General features: G+C 47.4%; 1 protein-coding gene across 4 annotated transcripts in view; it reads left to right on the forward strand.

Moving 5' to 3' along the window:
- The window catches only part of ST3GAL3 (ST3 beta-galactoside alpha-2,3-sialyltransferase 3), a 239,790-nt gene that overhangs the window by 89,147 nt on the left and 127,469 nt on the right, over positions 1-23,174 (forward strand). For 3 of the 4 annotated variants that reach the window (XM_018558973.1, XM_018558971.1, XM_018558974.1), the window contains one exon: positions 5,839-5,961. The exons of the other annotated variant lie outside the window; for it this stretch is intronic. In XM_018558973.1, coding sequence (XP_018414475.1) covers positions 5,839-5,961 — 123 coding nt within the window. The remainder of the gene's footprint in view (positions 1-5,838; positions 5,962-23,174) is intronic. 4 annotated transcript variants of the gene reach the window in all.

Raw genomic sequence — 23,174 nt, forward strand, 5'->3', positions numbered from 1 at the left:
TGCATACCGTGACAGAACAGCGCATGGAAAGTCTGTAATGGGGACAAGATTAGCTGGAGGAGCCGCCAGGCAATGCTAGTGATGGGTCTTTCTCTCTCCGAGTGCTGGTTTTGAGCACAGCTTGCCCAGTACAGGTCCTCTTTAAATGCCGGGGAATTCCCCCCTCATTAGATGCCCTGAATAGGTCACTTGGACGAGTCCAGTTGCGTTTGACTTGCTGCCACTAGTCATTTCCTCTAACTGGAAGCAGCAGTTCAAAATTATCTTGCACAGTCGCGTGTGTATTTTTTCGGCTTCCAATCATCTTTGGCAGAGATACTCATAACTGTTTGCGGTAGGAAGTTTTGCATGAAAGATCATTTGTAAGGAACATCATTCACGATTCTGTTGAACACCCTTCGTGCCTGCGCGCAGCCCAACGCGATTCACATCTTGATGCCGGGAGATAAAATTGCTTCACCATGTTTTTTACATTGTCATTTTGGCAAAAACAAGAAGCCATAGAGGAACAATTTGAATCAGCTGGAAGGAAAACGTTTAGGAAAGGGGCTGGGATTGATGTCTCTCAAGCCTCCAGAGACCAGACTAAGGGCCCATTCACACCACATGCAGATCATCTCCAGACCAGACCAGGTTGTTTCCGGACCCAAAATGCATCCTAATGTATCCCTATGCTATTTCTGGCCTCTGTTCACACCAGCGCAGTCCGTTCCAAACCAGAAAAATACCGCTTGTCTCATTTTGTCTGTTCTGGAATCAGGGGCGTAACTACAAATCACAGGGCCAAATAGCAAAATTTTGTATGGGGCCCCCGTGATTGCTAGTTATGCCACTTGCAGAGCCCACCTGATATACCAAACAGCCCACCTGAGAGTGACCCTGCAGAGCCCACCATAGACTCTCTATAGTGGGCTCTGCAGGGTCTCAGATGGGCTGCACGCCTCTTACTTGTCAGCGCTGTCCGCCTCCGTGGTCGCCGGGCCCCGCCTCCTCTTCTATCAACAGGCCCCACCTCCTCTTCTATCAACGGGCACCACCTCCTCTTACATCACTGGCCCCACCTGCTCTTAGGTCGCTGGCCAGTGATGTAAGAGGAGGCGGGGTTGCTCTTAGGCGGGCCCCCGCCTCCTCCTTCACTGCGAACGCCGGCCTCTTCTGTCGCAGCTGCTGGCTGTCACTGACACAGCTCCGCAGCGCCTGCTAGGGGAATGATCCCCCTCACAGCCGCTGCTGAGCTGTGTCAGTGACAGCCAGCACCCCGATATGCCATAGCGGCCCACACGGCATCAAAGGGATGCCCTGGCCGGGCCCCCCTGTGCCCGTGCCCCATAGCGGCAGTCTGGGTCGCTATGGCGATTGTTACGCTACTGTCTGAAATGCACTGGAACTGCGGGCAGGTTCGCACCAGATCTGGTCCGGAAAATGGTGTGAACCTGCCCTAAAGCTGATTTGATTGGGCGACCAAACTTTCAGTTCCATTTTTGATTAAAATTACAAAGCAGTGAAAGACATAACATTGGGGTTTTGATCGACCTCAGTGAGATGGGAGCGGAACGGCCCTCATCTAATATGGTAGAGCAATCTGATCACTTTCAATGAAATTGCCTCAATTTTTGTCCCAATCTGATTCCAATTCAGATCAATCGTTCAATAAACTGTATTGAAGATGTCAATGTCTCGCCAAGTTTTGACTTCTCGTCCAGTCAAATTTAGGCGGCCAATCTAACTTGTGGGTGGTAGGTCGCATAGGTTCTAGTGATTACTTGCGTTTGTGTTGACTGTTCCCAGGTGCTTGAAAGTGGTTGAAAATTGGCGTGCCCATGGCCAGCTTAATGCCGCAGTTTTCGAGAAATCTCAACCAGCTTTGAAAACCAATAAAGAACCCAATTTATTGGTTAAAATTGCCTGAAAATTGCAGTGAATATGACCATCGTTACAGGCCGAATATCTCTATTCTAGATCTAACTGTTGCTGGGGCTTAGATCTGGTTTGTGTTTTGGGTTTTTTGGTCAATTCCAATATTCGGATGAGGTAATACGAGTATATTTGTATTGGGGAAGTTGTGAATTGAATAGGCCAAGATTCAATGGTTCTGAGATGACCATAAGCCTTTTATGAGTTGATGAAAAATGTTTTTTTTTTTCATGTTTTTAGATAATAAATAGTCAGTTCTGGTTGAAGAACACCATCTGCGGCAGAAATGGAGATCAGCTGGGATAACGGTGGTCCTTGAGGTTTATCTGATTATAGGAATGTATGATCCTGAGGTTCATCTGACATAAGGAATTTATCATCTTGAGGTTCATCTGACATAAGGAATTTATCATCTTGAGGTTCATCTGACATAGGAATGTATGATCTTGAGGTTTATCTGATATAGGCATGTATCATCTTGAGGTTAAGTAGATAAGTGTTTATTGGGATGTATAAAGAACACGGTTTCCTAAAGTAAAGTGTACATATCCTCCCCTGTAGTGGGCTCCTGGCAGGTCTCAGGATTCATATGTTGAATGTAGAAAAGGTCACTCGCACTCCAGATTAATTTTCAGTCAGTGTTTGTTGACCTCTCATCGTGTCACATTGTCAAGCGACGTTTCGGAAAACCACGTAGTTCCGTCCTCAGGCAAGCAACAAGTGAGCCAAACCCTCTTTGCACCCACCCAGCTCCAAAGGGTTTCCATTCGGTCAGGAGTGCCATGTGTTCCGTTTGAATATTGAACCGAGGATTCATATGTCGGACGCATTCGTGTAAGTATCTACTCATTGTAGCGTCAGCTACCTGTGGCTGATGCTAAATGGAGCATGGTCGTTTTACCACAAACTAAACCAAGCGCTGACGCAGAGGGCAAATGCCTTCCTACCCCCAGCCCATTCCTCCCCTGTTTGTAAGCAGTTGCAAAGAATATTGTTTGGAAGGAAGCAACTGATAAATCCTCTTTATACAGTTTTGAGCTGGATATACGCCTCATATGCGGTCAGGAGGGCGATGGGTACATGGACTGTAATCTCTTTGCACCTGCTGGGCTCATACACCAATGACCCAATTTAATGGATATACGCATGCCGTTAAATTGGGTCATTGGTGTATGAGCCCAGCAGGTGCAAAGAGATTACAGTCCATGTACCCATCGCACTCCTGACTGCATATACATTAGAATAACATGGGTGCTCGGTAGTCGACGGATGGCCACCGTCACAGTGATGCAAAAGAATATGGCCACCGGCACTCCGATAGCAGACATAATACGTCTATTTATTGACGTACATGCAAAAAGGTAGCATATCACACTTAGTGCGACGTTTCGGGTTCACACAGGATCCCCTTCATCAGGCAAAACAAGTATATTCTTTTGCAGCAAGTGCAAGGAACACAAATCATCAAAGCAATGGCCCCACACACACAAGTGACTACCGCGTTTCCCCGAAAATAAGACCTAGTACTATTTTTGGGAATTGATAAAATATAAGACCTACCCCGGAAATAAGACCTAGTTGTGACCATTCCCAGGGCCGGTGGTGTCATAAGGGGGAACTTGAAGAGCCACGGGAGAGAATCAGCGGTGCCAACGAAGTCAGGTGGCAGCGGAGGGAGCCGAGCCGCATAAGCCGATGACTCCTCTATAGCGCCGGCTCCTGTCACAGGCGGAGTGATACCAAATGCGCCCCGCCTGTGAGGAATCGATAGCGAAAGCGCGCTTCGCTCATTCTGGTTACCAAATTGCTCTTGCAAAGGTACGGCACCCCTGATTGCCCTGATCACCCTATTCGTAACTTTGCCATTTTGGATTATTTAATTGGGATCTGGATTTGCATTAACTTTGGATTGTTGTACATTAAAGGAGAATTATGAGGCGAGTGATTTTCACTCAGCCTTATAATCTGAGCCGACCTGTGACAATGAAACTGACGCAGGTCGGCTCAGTAGATCGGGAAGTGAGCGAACACATACCGGCGCTCGCTCACTTCTCGATCTATCTCTGCAGAGAGCCATGGCTGTCACTCACGGCTCCCTGCAGGGATTCCCCACCTCCCCTGTCTGATCCTCCAGCGCTGACTGGCGGAACGGACGGGGGAGGGGGCGGGTACAGCTGGCTCTGCTTCCAGATAGGCAGAGCCAGCTGTCACTCACGCAGCTGGGTGGATCCAGACTGAATTGTCTGGATCCGTTCCGGCTGTGACGTCTCAGTATACCGCGAACTGTAGCTCGCGGTTTACTGAGCTTTGGGTGACAGGAGGACGTAGTTTGTGTCCTCCCGTTACCCTTAGGAGGACTATGGGGAAAAGCCCTAACCCATAGTTCTTCTTTAACAAAAACAATAAGACCTACCTTGAAAATAGGACCTAGTGTGTTTTTTTGAGCCAAAAAAAATATAAGAACGTGTCTTATTTTCGGGGAAACACGGTAGTAGAGTGGTAGCCTCCTGTCTAGACAGGTTAAATTGTAGCAGGCAGCATTCTCTGGACATCAATTTACCCAACTGACGTGATAATAAACTGGACTGCAGTGGCCTTGAAGGCATGGGGTGGGTAAACCTATAAGCAGGTCACTTAGACTTATACTGTTACGGAACAATCATGGAATACAATTTGTGGATATGGTTGATGTAATTTGGTGCCACTTTTTTTTCCCCTTTCCATTTCTTTTGTTTCTTTCCGGTAAAATTCTGTTCTACACAATGCAAATTTCCAATCATAGGCTACAACTGATGAAAGGTATTTTGTGTCATTGTGAATATATCAGCTCAATATATCAGCTTTCCATATTCAAAATGACTGCCAAATTTTGGGGTCTATTTATAGCAATCCAAGGTTATCAGATTGTTTTGTTTTTCCGTTTTTTCATGGGAATTTTCAAATCTAGGAGCTTTTCCTTTGCACTACCGCTATGCCACTAAAAGTTTGAGGGCACCTGACCATCACACTTAGACTAAGGGACACTAATCTGATATTAAAATACGCTATGTGGCCAGAATTGGGTAGTCAACCTTCCCAGTGATGGAATTCAGGTGTTACCAGTGAAGGGTACTATTAATGCTACAGCATACAAAGACATCCAGCCTTGTGGTCACAGTTTGGTGAAGACCCTTTTCAGTTCCACCATGACTGTCTCCTGTGTACAAGGCCAACTCCATAAAGACACGGTGTGACCAGCTTGGTGTGGAGGAACTCGAGTGTCCTGCACAGAGCCCTGACCTCAACCCTACTGAACACCTATGGGATCAGTTGAAACAGCGGTTATGAGCCAGGTCTACTCATCCAGCATGAGAACCTGACCTCACGAATGGTCACAAATTCCTCCAAATGTTGTGGAAAGCCTTTTTGGAAGAGCAGAGGATCGTATAGCCCCAAAAAGAGGCCAACTCCATATTAAAGGTCATGGTCAGGTGTCCACAAACTCTTGGTGATATAATGCACTACTTCCTGCTTTTCATTATTTGTTTTACACTTCAAATAATATTGAAACTTTCAAGCTTTGCCAAACTTTATAAATCAGAGGAAAAAACAGGCATAACAATGAAAATTTAACAAATAAAAATCATTAGCGCCAACTCTCTTTGTAAATAGGCCTCACAGTCTTTTATTGGTACACTATCGCAGCATATATATCACACAGGGTGCTTGAAACAACAGAGTAGTCAGAATAAGACTTGTTGTTGTAAGTTGTGGCATGTGACAGTAAGGACAGGGTTTAATACATAACATAGGCCGAGGAACCGCTACGCACCTCTCTCGCTCTCTCTCTCAAGCTACGCCGGCACTCTTCCTCCGCTTGCTTTCTTACGCTGCCTCTCAGCCTGGTTACTGAATTACTGAGGGAAAGATTTCCTTGTTGAACAGGACGGAGAGAGAGAAAAACTGGGATCCCGACCCTTCCCTCAGTGGCCCCATCGCACATTGTGGCGGACAGAACCCAGAAAGAGTCCAAGGAGCCGGGGGGCGCTCCAGAGCCATCGCTGATAAGTAGGTGGATGAGGTTTTACCACATTGTTGATTGACGCTTTTCTGCTGTTTGACTAATAATGTGAGCGGGACATGCTGTGAGCTGCCACTAACCATATCCAATGTTTGCTACATGGCATCTTTGGCTATACTGAACGATGATCTTGTGGCCGCGTGTTTCATTGCCGGACATGCGATGAGACTGATGTTCTTCATGCAGAACAGGGATCCTGCGTTTGGAGGAAATAAAAGAAAGACAAAGGAAAAGAAAGAGTGAGATACTACAAAGGTAGATGGGAGGAAATGATCAGTGGGGTGTGATCATCTCAAGCTTGGCTTGCAGTAGTCTGGTGGTGTTATCATAAATACGTAAATGACAATAGGCAAGAGTGAAGGTGTTCATAGATGTAGGAGAGTGATCAACTGATGGCTTTGATTGCTAATACTGTCAAAAACTGGAATGCATGGCCAGGGAAGAGAGGTCAAGGAGGAGGGCAGAGAGACATAGTCCAGGGAAAGAGACAGGGAGGCATAGGCCATAGAAGGGAGAAAGGGGGCCATGGATCATAGGGAAAGAGAACAGGACAAGCCAGAGAAAGAGGGATGAAGAGGCATAGACCAGAGAGAAGAAGGGAAGAAAGAGGCACGGGCCATGGAGAAAGGAATACAAGGAGAGGGTAGAAATGTATTTTAAGCTCCATGTTGCTGACCTCTTGGCTGCAGGTACAAGGCAGTCGGTGCACAGACTAGACACTGTGATGGATAACCTGGGGATGATGTATTAATTTGCATGGTCTGGAAAATGTTCTCTAGGTGATGAAGATATTGAACTGCCGGCTGTCACATATTCATAGGACAACGTTTGTTTTTTATTGTTTGTATTTCTAAGTGTATATTTTATTATGGAGCATGTAAGGAAGAAGTCTGGTCTTTGTAAAGTGGACCTGTCCGTTATTTTAAGTGCTGCCTTAAAGCAGATGCCGCACTCTGCCTGCTATGATGTTTTGTTAGCCAGAAGACCCTCCTCTGTGTGCCTGTTCAAAACCGGGAGGGGGGGGTGGCTTAGTCTTAGGTCGGGTATGTTTGGACCCTTATTCCTATTTTAGAAAGGTATATGCCGAAATGCATGCAGAATGGCAACGGCTATAGAGGACTACAAAACCCAGCAAAAGCACATTATACAGCACAATGCAGAATACCGCCAGCTATAGAGGAATACAACAAATCCCAGCAATAGTACATTATAGCTGGCGGCATTCTGCATTGCGCTGAATAATGTATTATTGCTGGGTTTTGTAGTCCTCTATAGGTGGCGGCATTCTGCATTGCGCTGAATAATGTACTATTGCTGTTTTGTAGTCCTCTATAGCTGGTGGTATTTAGCATTGTACCACTTTATAATGTACTATTGCTGGAATTTGTTGTATTCTTCTACAGCTGGTGGTATTCTGCATTGCGCTGTATAATGTATTATTGCTGGGACTTGTAGTCCTCTATACAGCGCAATGCAGAATATCACCAGCTATAGAGAAGTACAACAAAATATTATCATAAATACGTAAATGACAATAGGCAAGAGTGAAGGTGTTCATAGATGTAGGAGAGTGATCAACTGATGGCTTTGATTGCTAATACTGTCAAAAACTGGAATGCATGGCCAGGGAAGAGAGGTCAAGGAGGAGGGCAGAGAGACATAGTCCAGGGAAAGAGACAGGGAGGCATAGGCCATAGAAGGGAGAAAGGGGGCCATGGATCATAGGGAAAGAGAACAGGACAAGCCAGAGAAAGAGGGATGAAGAGGCATAGACCAGAGAGAAGAAGGGAAGAAAGAGGCACGGGCCATGGAGAAAGGAATACAAGGAGAGGGTAGAAATTTATTTTAAGCTCCATGTTGCTGACCTCTTGGCTGCAGGTACAAGGCAGTCGGTGCACAGACTAGACACTGTGATGGATAACCTGGGGATGATGTATTAATTTGCATGGTCTGGAAAATGTTCTCTAGGTGATGAAGATATTGAACTGCCGGCTGTCACATATTCATAGGACAACGTTTGTTTTTTATTGTTTGTATTTCTAAGTGTATATTTTATTATGGAGCATGTAAGGAAGAAGTCTGGTCTTTGTAAAGTGGACCTGTCCGTTATTTTAAGTGCTGCCTTAAAGCAGATGCCGCACTCTGCCTGCTATGATGTTTTGTTAGCCAGAAGACCCTCCTCTGTGTGCCTGTTCAAAACCGGGAGGGGGGGGTGGCTTAGTCTTAGGTCGGGTATGTTTGGACCCTTATTCCTATTTTAGAAAGGTATATGCCGAACTTAATAGCCCCACCCTTCCTTAATGATACCTGACTGTTTGTGTGGAGTAGGCTAAAGTTTTAAACATGCCTCTAGAATAACCGTTTTGGAACAAGAGGTCGTTGAAGCTTAGATGACCAGACGCAATTTAGTAGCGTACGTATGAACTGGTTCATATGATGAACAAATTGCCTTCCTGTGCCATTTTTACACATTCCCTGCAGAGATTTCTTATAAGCTGAAAAATTGACAAAAAGTATTTTTCTTCTTCTTCTTCTATTTCAATAATGATACAATTGTAGATGGGGGTCATTGTGTTATAAGCAGATCTTGTCTATTAGTGGAAAGTCCGCTTTGAGAAAAGTATTTCTTTCTGGGTGCACATCCAGCCTAAAAGAAACACTGTTGCAGCTCTAACTGACATGATTTTGTTTATAAACAAAGACATGTGATCAACATGTCATTACTGACATGCTGATCACATGATCATGGACCACTTTGAATGTGAGTGACAACCATGTCTCAAAGCAAGGAGCCGCAGAACTATGGGCTCCCCTGAAATAGAAACGGAGTTCCCTCTGTGCAGGGGAACGTTCACCTACTGATGTTAGATAGACGAGGTGAATAAGGTCCCTTAGTGCCACATCATTGCTGTCAGTGGGAGGCATAGTGCCCCATAATTGGTATCGGTGGGAGGAATAGTGCCCCATCATTGGTGTCAATGGAAGGAATAGTCCCCGTCATTGGTATCAGTGGGAGGAATAGTGTCCCATCATTGGTGTCAGTGGGGGGAATAGTGCCCCATCATTGGTGTCAGTGGGAGGAATAGAGCCCCATCATTGGTGTCAGTGGGAGGAATAATGCCCCATCATTGGTGTCAGTGGGAGGAATAGTGCCATATCGTTGGCATCAGTGGGAGGAATAGTGCCACATCGTTGGCATCAGTGGGAGGAATAGTGCCCCATCATTGGTGTCAGTGGAAGGAATAGTGCCCCATCATTGGTGTCAGTGGAAGGAATAGTGCCCCATCATTGGTATCAGTGGGAGGAATAGTGCCCCATCATTGGTATCAGTGGGAGGAATAGGTTCCCATCATTGGTGTCAGTGGAGGAATAGTGCCCCATCATTGGTGTCAGTGGGGGGAATTGTGCCCCATCATTGGTGTCAGTGGGAGGAATAGAGCCCCATCATTGGTGTCAGTGGGAGGAATAATGCCCCATCATTGGTGTCAGTGGGAGGAATAGTGCCATATCGTTGGCATAAGTGGGAGGAATAGTGCCACATCGTTGGCATCAGTGGGGGGAATAGTGCCCCATCATTGGTGTCAGTGGGGGGAATAGTGCCCCATCATTGGTGTCAGTGGGGGGAATAGTGCCCCATCATTGGTGTCAGTGGGGGGAATAGTGCCCCATCATTGGTGTCAGTGGGGGGAATAGTGCCCCATCATTGGTGTCAGTGGGGGGAATAGTGCCCCATCATTGGTGTCAGTGGGGGGAATAGTGCCCCATCATTGGTGTCAGTGGGGGGAATAGTGCCCCATCATTGGTGTCAGTGGGAGGAATAGTGCCCCATCATTGGTATCAGTGGGAGGAATAGTGCCACATCATTGGTGTCAGTGGGGGAATAGTGCCCCATCATTGGAGTCAGTAGGAGGAATAGTGTCCCGCCATTGGTGTCAGTGGGGGGAATAGTGCCCCATCATTGGTGTCAGTGGGAGGAATAGTGCCCCATCATTGGTGTCAGTGGGAGGAATAGTGCCCCATCATTGGTGTCAGTGGGAGGAATAGAGCCCCATCAGTGGAGTCAGTGGGAGGAATAGTGCCCCATCATTGGTGTCAGTGGGGGGAATAGTGCCCCATCATTGGTGTCAGTGGGAGGAATAGTGTCCTGCCATTGGAGTCAGTGGGAGGAATAGTGCCCCATTGCTCAGGTGCAGAGAACTAAATCTTGTTTGCCATGGCTGTATTACACTTGCTTTTGGCCGGAGGGACCTGCTGGTGGTTGTAGTTTTCCAGCCATCAGCATTCTTTAGCTTACTTAATCCTAAATGTTAAAGCTTTAGCTGTAATAGGAATCCTGAACAGAATGTAAATCGCAGACAACCTCAACCTGAATTACACAAAACCTTTGAATCACGCTTCCCCTGCTGAATCCTCTTTTGATAGAAGGAAATATATTCCCTTTCAGTCTCTGTCACGTTACATTGCGCGGCTGCAATGTTGTGACACTTTGTTGACACGGCGTTGTAGCTGTGACTCAGGAGAGGTGAAAGGAGACTCTGTGAGTAATTGCCAGAGATGGATTTAATTGGATTCACATGACAGATTAAATGAATTGGAGAACATTTTCCTCTGCTGAACAATGAGCAGTGATGCTTTTGTGCCGCTGCTCGTGTGAAGGAAAACTGACAGTTCATATTGCAGAAACAGAATTGCCAGCACCCCCTCCATGTGTTTGCTGGTCAGAAGACGGCGGTCACAGCATGGCGGTGCTGCTTCTGTAGCTATCAGTGTTCCAATTTCTGGGTAAATTCCGCAGCTACATGAGTGTTTTTTTAACTATTTTTTGCAGGGACCCTCAAACTTTCTAAATAAAGGGCCCTTAGGTGGTCCGGACTGTGGCCTGTAGGAGTAGAAAATGCACCAGCGTCAGTGAGGGTAAACAATCCCTCAGGGTAGGGGCGCAGGAGCAGTAAAAATGTTCCTAGTGTCTGTGGATGGTAGAGGAAGAAATAATGTCCCATCTTTGGTATCAGTAAGAAGGAATAGTGTGCCATCGTTCATGTCTGTAGAATGAATAGTGGCCCATTGTTGGCCTCAGTGGGAAATTTTGCTCCGCCATTGGTATAGTGCCCCATAGAATGTGACTCAAAATATAAAACCGTATAAGATGCTTTGAATCTTTCTAATACTGTCTGTTAGAGATTTTCCCTCACTTCCTGTCTGGTGGAACCGTTGTCCCTTCCCCAGCCTGTGACTGGATGGTGAGAGGAGAAGCAGCTCCTCTCCGTCACCCTGCTGTGGGTTTTCTATCAGCATGCCCAATGCACTTCAGCACCACTGATTGGCTCATTGTGCTGCTTCTTGCTCCCCTTCTCACAGCTCTGCTGTTGAAGGGGCCACAAGAGGCTGATACCAAGCTAAATCCAGGTGCTTACGATGCTTGTTTTTAAAATGACTATAAAACTGCATTTCAATGGTGATTTGAGGGGTAACTATAGTAACAGTGCAGAGATTCTGGCAGGATACAACCACGGACACATGAATAATACGCATCCGTAGAGTCCCACTTTAATCATCTTCGAGCCAAGTGTATATTCATCAGCCACAGCAGACGGCCACACTCTGCGCTGCGCTCTTGTTTACTGCAGTGCGTTCTGTTATGTCGGGTAGAATGTTCCGTTTAAACACACTGTACAGAAATATATACTGAGAGCTGCACTCCGCCACCCGCGTCATCAGAAGAATCCCGAGCAGGTATAATACCCAAACACTATGGCGCTGAACTGCGTGCTCCGGGGACGTAGGATGTGAGGTCTGCCAAGGCAAGTGTATCATCCGTCTCATCTGAGTGAGTGTCATAAAATACCGTATTTGCCGGTGTATAAGACGACCCCCCTACTTTTTGTGTTGAAATATAGGTTTTGGGCTATACTCGTTGTATAAGACAAGTATAGACCAAAATAATGTTTAAATGCGCCCACTAACCTCCATAGCGGTATTCCCGAGTGTGGCTCGGGGGTTAATTTTCAGTACCATAAGCAGTAACCCCCGAGCCACAATGGGGATTACAGTCTCTTACCTTGTCCGCGATCCCCGCTGTGTCCTCCGTCTTCCGCTGAGCCAATCACGGCAGGTTTTGTAAGTAATGAATACAAAGCCTGCATTCATTAATACAAAGCCTGCCGTGATTGGCTCAGCGCGGTATACTGTATTTAGCCGAAGCTACATACAGTATACCGCATCCTTCTGTATGTACCCGGCGTATAAGACGACCCCCGATTTTCGGGGGATGTTTTAAGGTCTCAAAACCCGTCTTATACGCCGGCAAATACTGTACTTTCCTCCAATAAATGGCATTTGCAGAGTAATCCTGGCCTGGCCCAGCCGAATAATCGACCCAGCTTTACGACAGAAGAACGGGCACGGCATTTTCTGCAAGTACAGCTGATCAGATCCAATACTACTTGTAGATTCCTGCGCACTGAACTGAATTCTCAGACAATGTTATCAGCTTTCCCAGTTATCATCTGTAAACTATACATCCTCCTCCCTCCTATGTTACGGAGATGAGGATAGGGGGGAGTTGTTTGTAGTCCAAATCGGAAAGACAGCTTAGATTGACAACGGTGCTCCTCCATAGATAAAGAACGGCAAGTTAGCGTTGTCACCCTGGGACAGCAAGTGTTTTACTGGCAGGGTCACCAGGTGACAAACAAACAAGATAAAAGAAAACTCATGAAGCCACCACATATAAGGACTTGTAAGCTGCATCTCAAACTTTTTCAGTCATGGCACCTTTAAAGGTGTGCAAAATCCCTCCCCAATACCATACCTAGATAAGGGTCTGGTATGTATTTTAAGGGACATTAGACAAAAAAATGGTGACGTGGAGTTTCCCCCTTCCCATCTGAGCCCCCCCTTCACCTCAGAAGCCTATTTCACTTCAGAATCACCCCCTATACATTAGAGCCCCCCTTTTCCATCAGGTGTCCACCTTTACATCAGCGTCACCTCTTTCACATCAGAAGCCCCCTTCACATCAGGACCCCCTTCACACCAGAGCCCCCCCTTCACATCAGAAGCCTCCTTCACATCAGAGTCCCCCCTATACATTAGAGCCCCCCCCTTTACATCAGCATCCCCCCTTCACATCAGGACCCCCTTCATATCTGAGTCCCCTTCTTCACATCAGAAGCCCCCCTTGAAATCAAAGTGCCCCTTTCACATAAGAGCCCTCTTTTCACACTAGAAGCCTCCCTCTTCACTTTAGGAGCCCCCTTCACATCAAAGTCACCCCTTCACATCAGAAGCCACCACCATATACATCAGAGTCCCCCCCTCTATACACCAGAGGTTCCCCCTTTACATCAGAGGCCCTCCCTTAAATATCAGATGCCCTCCTTTACATCAGAAGCCTCCCCCCTTCCTATCAGAGTCCCCCCTTTAGAGAAAATTTGAAGGCGCCCCTGGCAAAGCCAGAGATTGGAGAGGCCTTGTTGAGAAAGACTGCTCACGTAGTCACATAGCATGTCTACCTCAGTGGAGTGTAGACAACAAGCCTATTCAGCCCCACGAGTGTAGTTATGACTGGTACACTTTTCCCTCTTACACAGCATTCACGAATGAGCATGCGCACAGCGCAGCATATGGTTCATAATGTTTATGGGGTACCGCATATCATGCAGAAAATAGAATGCAGTGCCTGGTAAATGGCGACTTATTCATCCAGAGCATCCGCTAATTGTCTTACGTGTTGCGGTCGGCCATCTTGCACACTACCCTCTTTGTTCCGCTGTGAGATTTGACTTTTCGGGCATGACATTCCCCTTGATGGCAGCTTAGATCTGAGGGGTGACATCAGCTCCCCCCTCCGGAGCAAAGTTCCTCCGCTGTCTATTCATGAATGGCAGCATTGAACTGTACAGTATAAACACGTAGATGACCAAAGCTGACCCGCCATTGGTAAGGGGCGAGGGGTCGGAGGTGGCAAGCTTCTCTAGGATGAGCAGTAATAAAAATGTAATTGTAAAAGTGCATGTCCTCTAAAAATACTTATTAAGCCCAAAGTTGGGTAAAACCACCACTGGCTGGTGAGACCAAATGTCAAACATATGACCAAATGGCAGACCCCAATGCCAACTATATCTATGGAAGGATGGTATGACACCTGATCACATATGACCAAATGGCAGACCCCAATGCCAACTATGTCTATGGAAGGATGGTATGACACCTGATCACATATGACCAAATGGCAAACCCCAATTCCAATTATGTCTATGGAAGGATGGTATGACACCTAATCACATATGACCAAATGGCAAATCCCAATGCCAACTATGTCTATGGAAGGATGGTATGACCCCTGATCACATATGACCAAATGGCAGTCAAACCCCAATGCCAACTGTCTAAGGAAGGATGGTGTAACACCTGATCACATATGACCAAATGGCAAATCCCAATGCCAACTATGTCTATAGAAGGATGGTATGACACCTGATGACATATGACCAAATGGCAAATCCCAATGCCAACTATGTCTATGGCAAGATCGTATGACACCTGATCACATATGACCAAATGCCAACTATGTCTATGAAAGGATGGTATGACCCCTGATCACATATGACCAAATGGCAAACCCCAATGTCAACTATGTCCATGGAAGGATGGTATGACACCTGATCACATATGACCAAATGGCAAACCCCAATGTCAACTATGTCCATGGAAGGATGGCATGACATCTGATCACATAGGCTGGTGTCACCAGTGATTAATAAAAAACTGACTCAATTGAATATCATCCCCTGGCTGCTTACATAAAATGGGACTTATGGCTACTCCCAACTACATACGGTGTACTCAATCTCAGGTGGACTTTATGTATCTCATTCAGTGACGTCCAGTGATTTCTGAGTTTGGAAGCAGGTGGTCACCATGTTAGCCACTCTACCCCTTCCCTGTAAACCCGGCATTTCTCAGGTTGGTATACTAGATGAAGAGTGTTGGCCATATTGCTCTGGAATATTCCTGAGAGAAACAATCTTCATGGCATCAAATGGATGAACCCATCCTCCCCAACAGTAGCTCAGTGGAATTCCTTATTTCATCAGATGAAAAAGTTATGTATGAGAAAAGAAACCGTCTTCTCAGATTTCATAAGGGCGACTCTACGCCTAAATCCCATCTCTGGGCAAACCTACCCTTGCAGTAGGGCTAGCTCTGCACTGCAAGGGTTAAGTGCTCATTGATTTCTAGGGGCAGATTAACTTACCTGATCCGCGCTCCATCCGAGCTGCTATACCGGTCCTCGCAGCCTCTTCTCCCAATTGCTCCAGCGATCTAAAGACCACTGACCTCATCATGTCTAATGCAATTTCCATGGACCTCCAAAAAAGGAAAAGAAACACAATTGTCTTGTTGTATTTTTTTTATTTTCAGCTTGGAGAGCCAATGAGAGTTAAAAATTAATAATGTTTATGGCAAATAGCATTTTTTTTTAATGTTTTGTCCCCACCCATACGTTGTTACATTTGTGATGGTGGCAGTTAGATATGTGAGGACCCCTCTGGAAGTTCCTGGTTGGAGTATGATGTGTGGACCCTTCTAGTGGTTCCTGCTGGGAGTAAAATACATGTGGACACCTATCACGTACCTGGTGGGGAGCCGAGTTGTGAGGAGGCCTCCTTTGCAGCCCGAGTTCCACACTCCTGAATGTGGAGACAGGAGGTGGGGAAACTGCGGGCAGCACCGGTGCCGGACGATGCAGGACACTGGGCCTGGGCAGGTCCTTGAGGCCCGTCTTCAGTGAGGCAGGAAGCAGGTGCTGATGCGGCTGGAGCAGAGCGGAGTCAGGCAAGCCAGGGTCAGCAACAATCGGGCAGCAAGGTACAAAAGGAGAAGGCAAAGGAGAATCCAGGGACAAGCAGAAGTCGGAGGCAGGCGGCAATCAGGCAAGGTCAAGGAGTCTGGTCGATGGTGATAAGGCAACAGGCAAGATACAGGAAACACACACTAAAGCTGAAAGACCACTCAGCAAAGATCCTGGGAGTTGGGCCAGCTTAAATAGGATCATTCCCAGACAGAGCAAGTCACTTCCTGTGCGCCATGTGCCGTTTGCGCATGCGCAGTAGCTGCCGTTTGCGCATGCGCAGTAGCCGCTGCTTCCAGCAAATGTGGTGAACAGGCCTATGCGCATGCGCAGTCGTAACTCTGCCGTTAGGCATGGTCTTACAACACCTATGCTGATTCCTGGTAGGACTGAGATATGTAAGGACCCCTCTGGTGGTTCCTGGTGGCAGTAAGATATGTGTGGACCCCTCTGGTGGTTCCTGGTAGAAGTAAGATGTGTATGGACCCTTCTGGTGGTTCTTGGTAGGAGTAAGCTATGTGTGGACCCCTCTAGCACTTTCTGTTAGGAGTTAGATATGTGTGGACCCCTCTGATGGTTCCTGGCAGGAGTAAGAAATGTGTGGACCCCTCCGGTGGTGTCTGGTGGGAGTAAGATGTGTATGGACCCCACTGGTGGTTCTTGGTAGGGGTAAGATATGTGTGGACCCCTCCAGCCGTGTCTGGTGGGTGTAAGATACCTGTGGACCCCTCTGTTGCTTCCTTGTGGGAGTAAGATATGTGCGGACCCCTCTGTTGGTTTCTGGTGGGAGAAGGATACATGCAGACCCCTCTGGCGGTTCATGGTAGGTATGCGATGGACAGTACAAAGGCAGCCAGGTGTCGCTTTTCAGAGTGGAACTTCTGCTGACCAGATTCCACTCAATGACGGGAAACCGGTTGCAGCCAATTCTGAGTTGAATGTATTCTTCATGTGAAGAGATACACCTGTTGGCGTGCTGCCTCTGTACGTTCCATTCGTCTTACACATATCAATAGTCAGGAGAACTTTTCACCTACATGTCTGTGAATGGGAAGGTACATAAAGGGGGAAACACCTGTCAATGAAATGTAGAATTGGCATACGTAGGAGGTATTTTCTTCAAAGTACATATTGTCCAAAATGTGTTTTGTGTCTGTTTTGCGTTACAAAAAGAATCTGCATCTTTATACGCTTTCATCATGTTCATTGGTAACGCATGTCTAATACGCAACACCCCTGAACCACAATGGGGTGGACTAGGGACCGTGGGACTGTGAAGACCAGTTCTCCACACTGCCATTGCTGTCTCTTGGAGTGAGAAGTTGTACAGCACAGAATCATGTCACAGCAGGCTGCAGTCATACCCAGAAGCACATGTGAGAGTTTGCTGAGGCAGACCACAGGATTCCCGGCACTTGAGAGGACATTTTTTCGCTCTGGCATAGCTGAAACAGATATTTTACATGATGACATTAGCCTTTGAAATTAACCCTTTCACTTCCACGGACTTAATACATAAGGCTGAGGCAGCAGGGAGCTGTAGCCACACTCCTGGCTGCTTTTATGTAGAAGCGATTTCTGCTCTCTTTCCCCAGCCATGTTTCTCGGGGTCTGCTGCCCCTCCTGTGAACCGGGGACAACCATGGCTGATTTTGGGGGAGAGAAAAGAGGACATTCGTTCGCTGATCTCCTCCCCGCTGAATGAACATGAAAGCGCCGCTGATTGATGACTTCCGGTTTCAGAACTGTCATTCCACGGCCACAGGCACTGGGAAAGAAGCTGATTGAGCAAAAATTGTAGTTATTCATCTTCAGTGGGATGCAAAAGGTGACATTGGGGATCTTACAAGCCCCTAATGTCTCCCAATGGAGGACCTGTTACCAGTAACATACATTCACATAGGGGGGCTATCAGTCTCCTGCAGCCTCTCAACTTGTAACTTTGTAGCAAATCACAGTGTTGCAGTCTGGTTTTTGGGGGAATGGAAACTGAGGAAATGCTTTCTCCTGCCTGCAGCAGACTGATCATGGGGGGGGGGGGGCTGAGGAAATGCTTCCTCCTGCCTGCAGCAGACTGATCATGGGGGGGCTGAGAAAATGCTTCCTCCTGCCTAGTCAATCATCTCAGCCTAGGCAATGTCACTGATTGGAGCACAAGGATGGCTTTTTAATAGTAAGGGGTGGAGCTTTTCTGAAACATGTTGCTGTATATTGCGACATGTCTGGGATTCATTCTTGTAAAGTTACTGACCGGTCCCCTGACAATTGAAGCATAGATGTGCACCACTTATATACGTTCATTTATTTTTTATGTTTGGGGGTCCAGTTTATTAAGGATCTAATGAGTCAGAAGATGAAAGCCGTGAGAACAAAGCCTCGGAAAGCGCCAGGAACGATCACCTGCTCAGAGCCGCCTCTCACCGCAACGAGGATTAAAGTGGCTTTTTCAAAGCTCTTACAAATTGAAGTAAGCTGTGAACATGAAGAATGACAGAGCTGGCAAAATAAATACCAACAAGTCCAGCAGCCATGTTCCCAGCAGGCCGATCATTTCCTTCCTTTTCATCACCGATAAATTGCAGTGGCTTAAAGGATTACGGTGCAGACGCCCACAAAGTCGCTCTCGGTTATTCAACAACTTTATTGAACCGATGCGGAACTGTGCACCAATGTACTTATCCGAGCTGAGAATACAATGCGGCTCATTCTAAATGATACCCTGCTGCCTCATAGCTGGATAAAGTACCTTTAAAGGGCCGGTCCACCCAAAACTGACATTATGGTGTTTAATCTATGCTGAAAGTTAAGGTTTAATCTGCTTATATTATGCTTTCCCTGGTCCCCAAATCCAATTAAAGGAGAACTGAGGGGGGGGTGCTTTTCACTCATCTCTTAGTTCTAGCCGACCTGTGACAATGAGACTGTCACAGGTCGGCTCAGTAGATCGGGAGGTGAGCGAACACATACCGGCGTTCGCTCACCTCTCGATCCTGTCACTGCTCTCTGCCGTGACAGTGGAGGGGGCTGGATTCCTCCCTCCCCGCTCCGATCCTCCAGCGCTGACTGGCGGAATGGACGGGGGAGGGGGCGGGTACAGCTGGCTCTGCCTCTAGATAGGCAGAGCCAGCTGTCAGTCACGCAGCTGGGCGGATCCCGGCACAATTGTCGGGATCCGCTTCAGCTGCGGCGTCTCAGTATATAGGGAGCTACTGCTCGCCATATACTGAGCCTAGGGTGACGGAAGGACGCTAGTTTGTGTCCTCCCGTTACCCTAAGGAGAACTATGGGGAAAAACCTTAACCTCATAGTTCTCCTTTAATGAAAGAGGTGGGCTGGGGACAGTTAGGCTGGGGAAGAATGGGCTAGATCAGTGGTTCTCAACCTGTGTAAGATCAGCACCCACATCTCTCCTTGGTCATTAAGTCGCAACCCAAGTTGCACCACACTGAAACACGCGGCATTGCAGTACCGCATGTTCCGTTGTGGGCGGACAATGGCTACGCAACGCACCTCCCGTACCAGAACCAGAAGTCCAGTGTGGGTTGTTGTGCTGTGACGGATCTCTATCCATATGTGCGTTGCTTGTAGACCTCCCTTTCAAGCCCTGTAGAGGTTCCGGGAGCCAGAATGTGATGTCACTCCGGTCCAGGCACCTCTACAGGGCACACGGTAGAGCTGTAAGCAATGCACGCATGGACGGAGCTCCCTTGCAGCCATACCCCCAGCTCACCCCACCCCACCTCAAGCTGGCATTTGACGCTGGGCAGCATATTTTGAATGGCTTCTCGGCATGAGAACTGACAGTGATGTGCTAGGGGAAGGCTGAGGAGCCTCTCACTTGGCACAGTGGAAGGCACATGGCGACCCACTGAACACACAGTTGTGAGCCACTTTTGGGTCACGACCCACCAGTTAAGAACCACGGGGTTAGATTATCCTAACCCCCCCCCAGCTAGGAAATGAGGTGGGCTCTATTTTGCACTGTCTGTGTCCCATTGGTAGGATTTTCCAGAGCATAGGAAAGCGCTACGCTCCTTTTTTATTTAATTTATTGTATATTTATAAAGCACTGACAATGTACTCAGCACTTTTACATGGACCCAATTGCACATGCATACATACAGGACCAATTAACCTCCCAGCATGTGTTTGTAGTGTGGGAGGAAAACGGAGTGCCCGGAGGAAACCCACACAAGCCTAGGAAGAACATGCAAACTCCTTGCAGATAGTGACCTGGCTGGGACTTGAATCATCCCACTACACCACTGTGCTGCTCCTCAGCTCCATCTAGTGGCTGTAATGTGCTACAAACTTCATTCCCTCAGCTATACGCTGGGCGAACGCATTGCAAATCAGACCCATACTGTCAGAAGAAGACTAGTGATGGTTAGAAGATCTGGCAGATGTTTATCGCTGTGTCATCGGCCGGTAAAATCTGCATAGTTGGTCCGGTTAAGAGACAAAGGAAGCATTGGAAGCCAGAGGATTAGGATAAGACTCAGGCGACTAGCATTTTCAGAATGAGGTCAGCATTAGCGGCACCTCTTTCCCTATTTAGTGGGTTTCCTTTTAACCCATGGAGACCTGGATTTCAGTTTGCGGTAGTCATATTGATAAAAGCCGAACTATGGCAAGCTGAAAATACTCAATGAGGACCCCCCCCCCGGTCCTGGAGTCTCTTTTGAAGCAACCGCCATTGGTCCAAAAATATTAAACCATAAGGACCCTCAAAGACAAGTTTAGCCCTCTCCAGTCTTAAGTCTACAATGGGCTCTGCTGGTGGCTGATACTTCCGGTGTGCTGGACGTCATGTCCTCCCTGCTACGTGCTGTGTCCAGTGGCTACTTCACTATTGGGTCCTGACTTTGGAGTCACCTCGTGCCAGACAGGTAAGTATTATTCAACTTCTTGTACCGGGGTCTTGTGGTTTTATTCGATCGGGCAGGTTACAGGGTGGTTTTATGTCAAGTTGTGCTCCGTCTACATCCCTTAATGCACTGTAGGTACCTTCCAACTGCCTCTCCAACTTCTGGCCCATTCACCCCACTTGGGTTACAATAATGGGCTGTAAATGTGCACATTGACGTAATAGATGTTGCATGCGTTGATGCGCTTTGGTGCCATTCATTATCAATCGCAAGTCTCTGACCTCAGATCTGCTCAAACCAGGTCGCTTCATCTTCTGCATCGACACCTAGCCTTGCTGCTGCTTTCTACGGCTTGGAAGACATTGAGGACAGAGAGAAGAACCACGAAGATGCAGAGCTGATGGATTCTGGGCAGTGCTGGCCATTGTCTTGTCCAGTCCCATTCTGGAGACTGAGTTCATCTGCTTAGAATCCCATTTCCAGCGTCCTCAGAATCTTCTCTGCGGTGATGTGTACTTCTCAGAATAGAGCCGGGTGCACGCCTGTCCAGGAAAGTGCGAGATGATGTGTTGAAAGATGACATGAAAGCATTCTATATTCCGCACACTGCACATCACAAACACGGGGTCACCCACCGAGGGCCGGCGACCGAGAACAGCCATAAATCACCATTTTCACAGACATTCGATAGCAGTGGCGGGTTTGTCATAGGGAGGTCATGCAGCATTCAGGAAGTCAAACTGTCGCCTTTTGAGAAGACTCTCCCTGCAGTTGTCTGCAGTTAAAAATGAGAACAGATCCTTCAAGTGGACCTTTCAGTATCTTTACAAATCTGCATGAAAAGGTCCTAACATCACAATAAACAACAACAATTTATTTTACAAAAAGCTTGAACTTTATTCAGTAGCTGTCCGTCCTTGAGCTGCAGTCAGTGACTTTGCCTGGACTAAGATCATTTAATCGGTCTGCTGCAGGCCAGAGGAAGCATTTCCTCAGTCTCCCCTCCCCAAATTACTTACCAAGAACTCGCCAGTGCTGAATTATTGAGAAAAACTCCCTTCTGACCCAGAGACCAAGCTATCCCCCTTGCCCCTCACACTTTATAGGGGGTTGTTTGAGGTGGAGATGAGGGCTGCTGGCAAAAGTCGTAAAATGGAATAAAGGTTTAATGGGGCTGAAAATTTCTGTTTTCACCAAATTTTTATTGGAAAATTTTTTCAATGCATGTTTTCCACCTCGCTCCCTAAATTTTCCACCTCGCTCCTTCAATTTTTTCATCACTATGATTGAAATTGAAACACCCCCAAATACTCACCTAAATCGTGTTTTCATGGTACGCCGTGTTTTCATGGTACGCCTTGTCCCGAGTCTTCTCTATTCATTGATTGCAGAGTGGGAGGATCTTTTGCTGGGTGCACAGGTCACTGCTTGTGTGATGTGGACCTTCCCCATTGGCTGCTCATTGGCAGGGTTACCTCCGGGTTCAAAGAACTGCATCACCATGATGGCATCACAACGAGGGGACCAGTAAGGGTGGCACTGGATCCACCAGTCTCCACATTGGAAAGAGGTGCTGGGGAAGGACTCTGGGTGGCTGACTTGGAAAAGTTAAATACAGCTTTAATTGGGAATGTTTTTAAAGGCTTTTGTAAGACTATACCTGGCTGTGCCGGTGCTTCTGCGCATGTGCATAGGCCTGTCTTCCGCATTTGCTGGAAACATGCGCTAATGAACACGCGTGTGCAACAGACACGCTAACATGGCGCACAGGAAATGACGCGGCTTCCCTGAATAGATGGCCCTATTTAAGCCTGCCAGTCCTATGGATCATTGCTGGATGGTCTTTCAGCTTCTGCCTGTTCCAGTGTTCTGTTGCCTTGACCCGGATCGCCTTTGATGACGCCTGACTGCTGCCTGCACCTGACCTCTGCCTGCTCCCAGGCTATTCTCCTGCCTGCCGCTTTTGTACTTCGCTGCCCGATCGGTGTTGGCCCTGGCCTGCCTGACTCCGTCCTGCTCCAGCAGACTTACCCAGACACAGTGCCCTACACCGCTGTTGCTCTCTGTCCTCTCACTCCCTGTCTCCACTCTCTGGGGTGTGGGACAAGAATGGCAAAGGAGGCCTCCTCAACTACTCGGTTCTCTACCAGGGACTTGGTAGCTGTAAAGTGGTGGTGGTGGCGGTGAGGGATGTTATATTTGCCAAGAGATTGTCAGCCTTGGCATGGATGCTTCTTAGTATGGGATCACACTGAAGCTTGGGCTGGAACTTGTAGAATTCGCCTCAGCCTGATGAGCTGCTACGAGTTGTTTTGACTTCTATTTTTCATGTCCACCCTTCCACATGAAACGTGACTTCATTCTGCTCACGCTGCACTCGTAGACGCTACGTCCCCCTGTGGAAAAGCGTCGTCTGCTCATTCCTGGAGCGAAGCCTTGTGCCGAATTAACAGGAGGCCTCCCGACAAGTCTCCAC

Source organism: Nanorana parkeri, unplaced genomic scaffold, assembly GCF_000935625.1.
Source record: "Nanorana parkeri isolate BGI_ZX_2015 unplaced genomic scaffold, ASM93562v1 scaffold371, whole genome shotgun sequence".
Lineage (NCBI taxonomy): Eukaryota > Metazoa > Chordata > Amphibia > Anura > Dicroglossidae > Nanorana > Nanorana parkeri.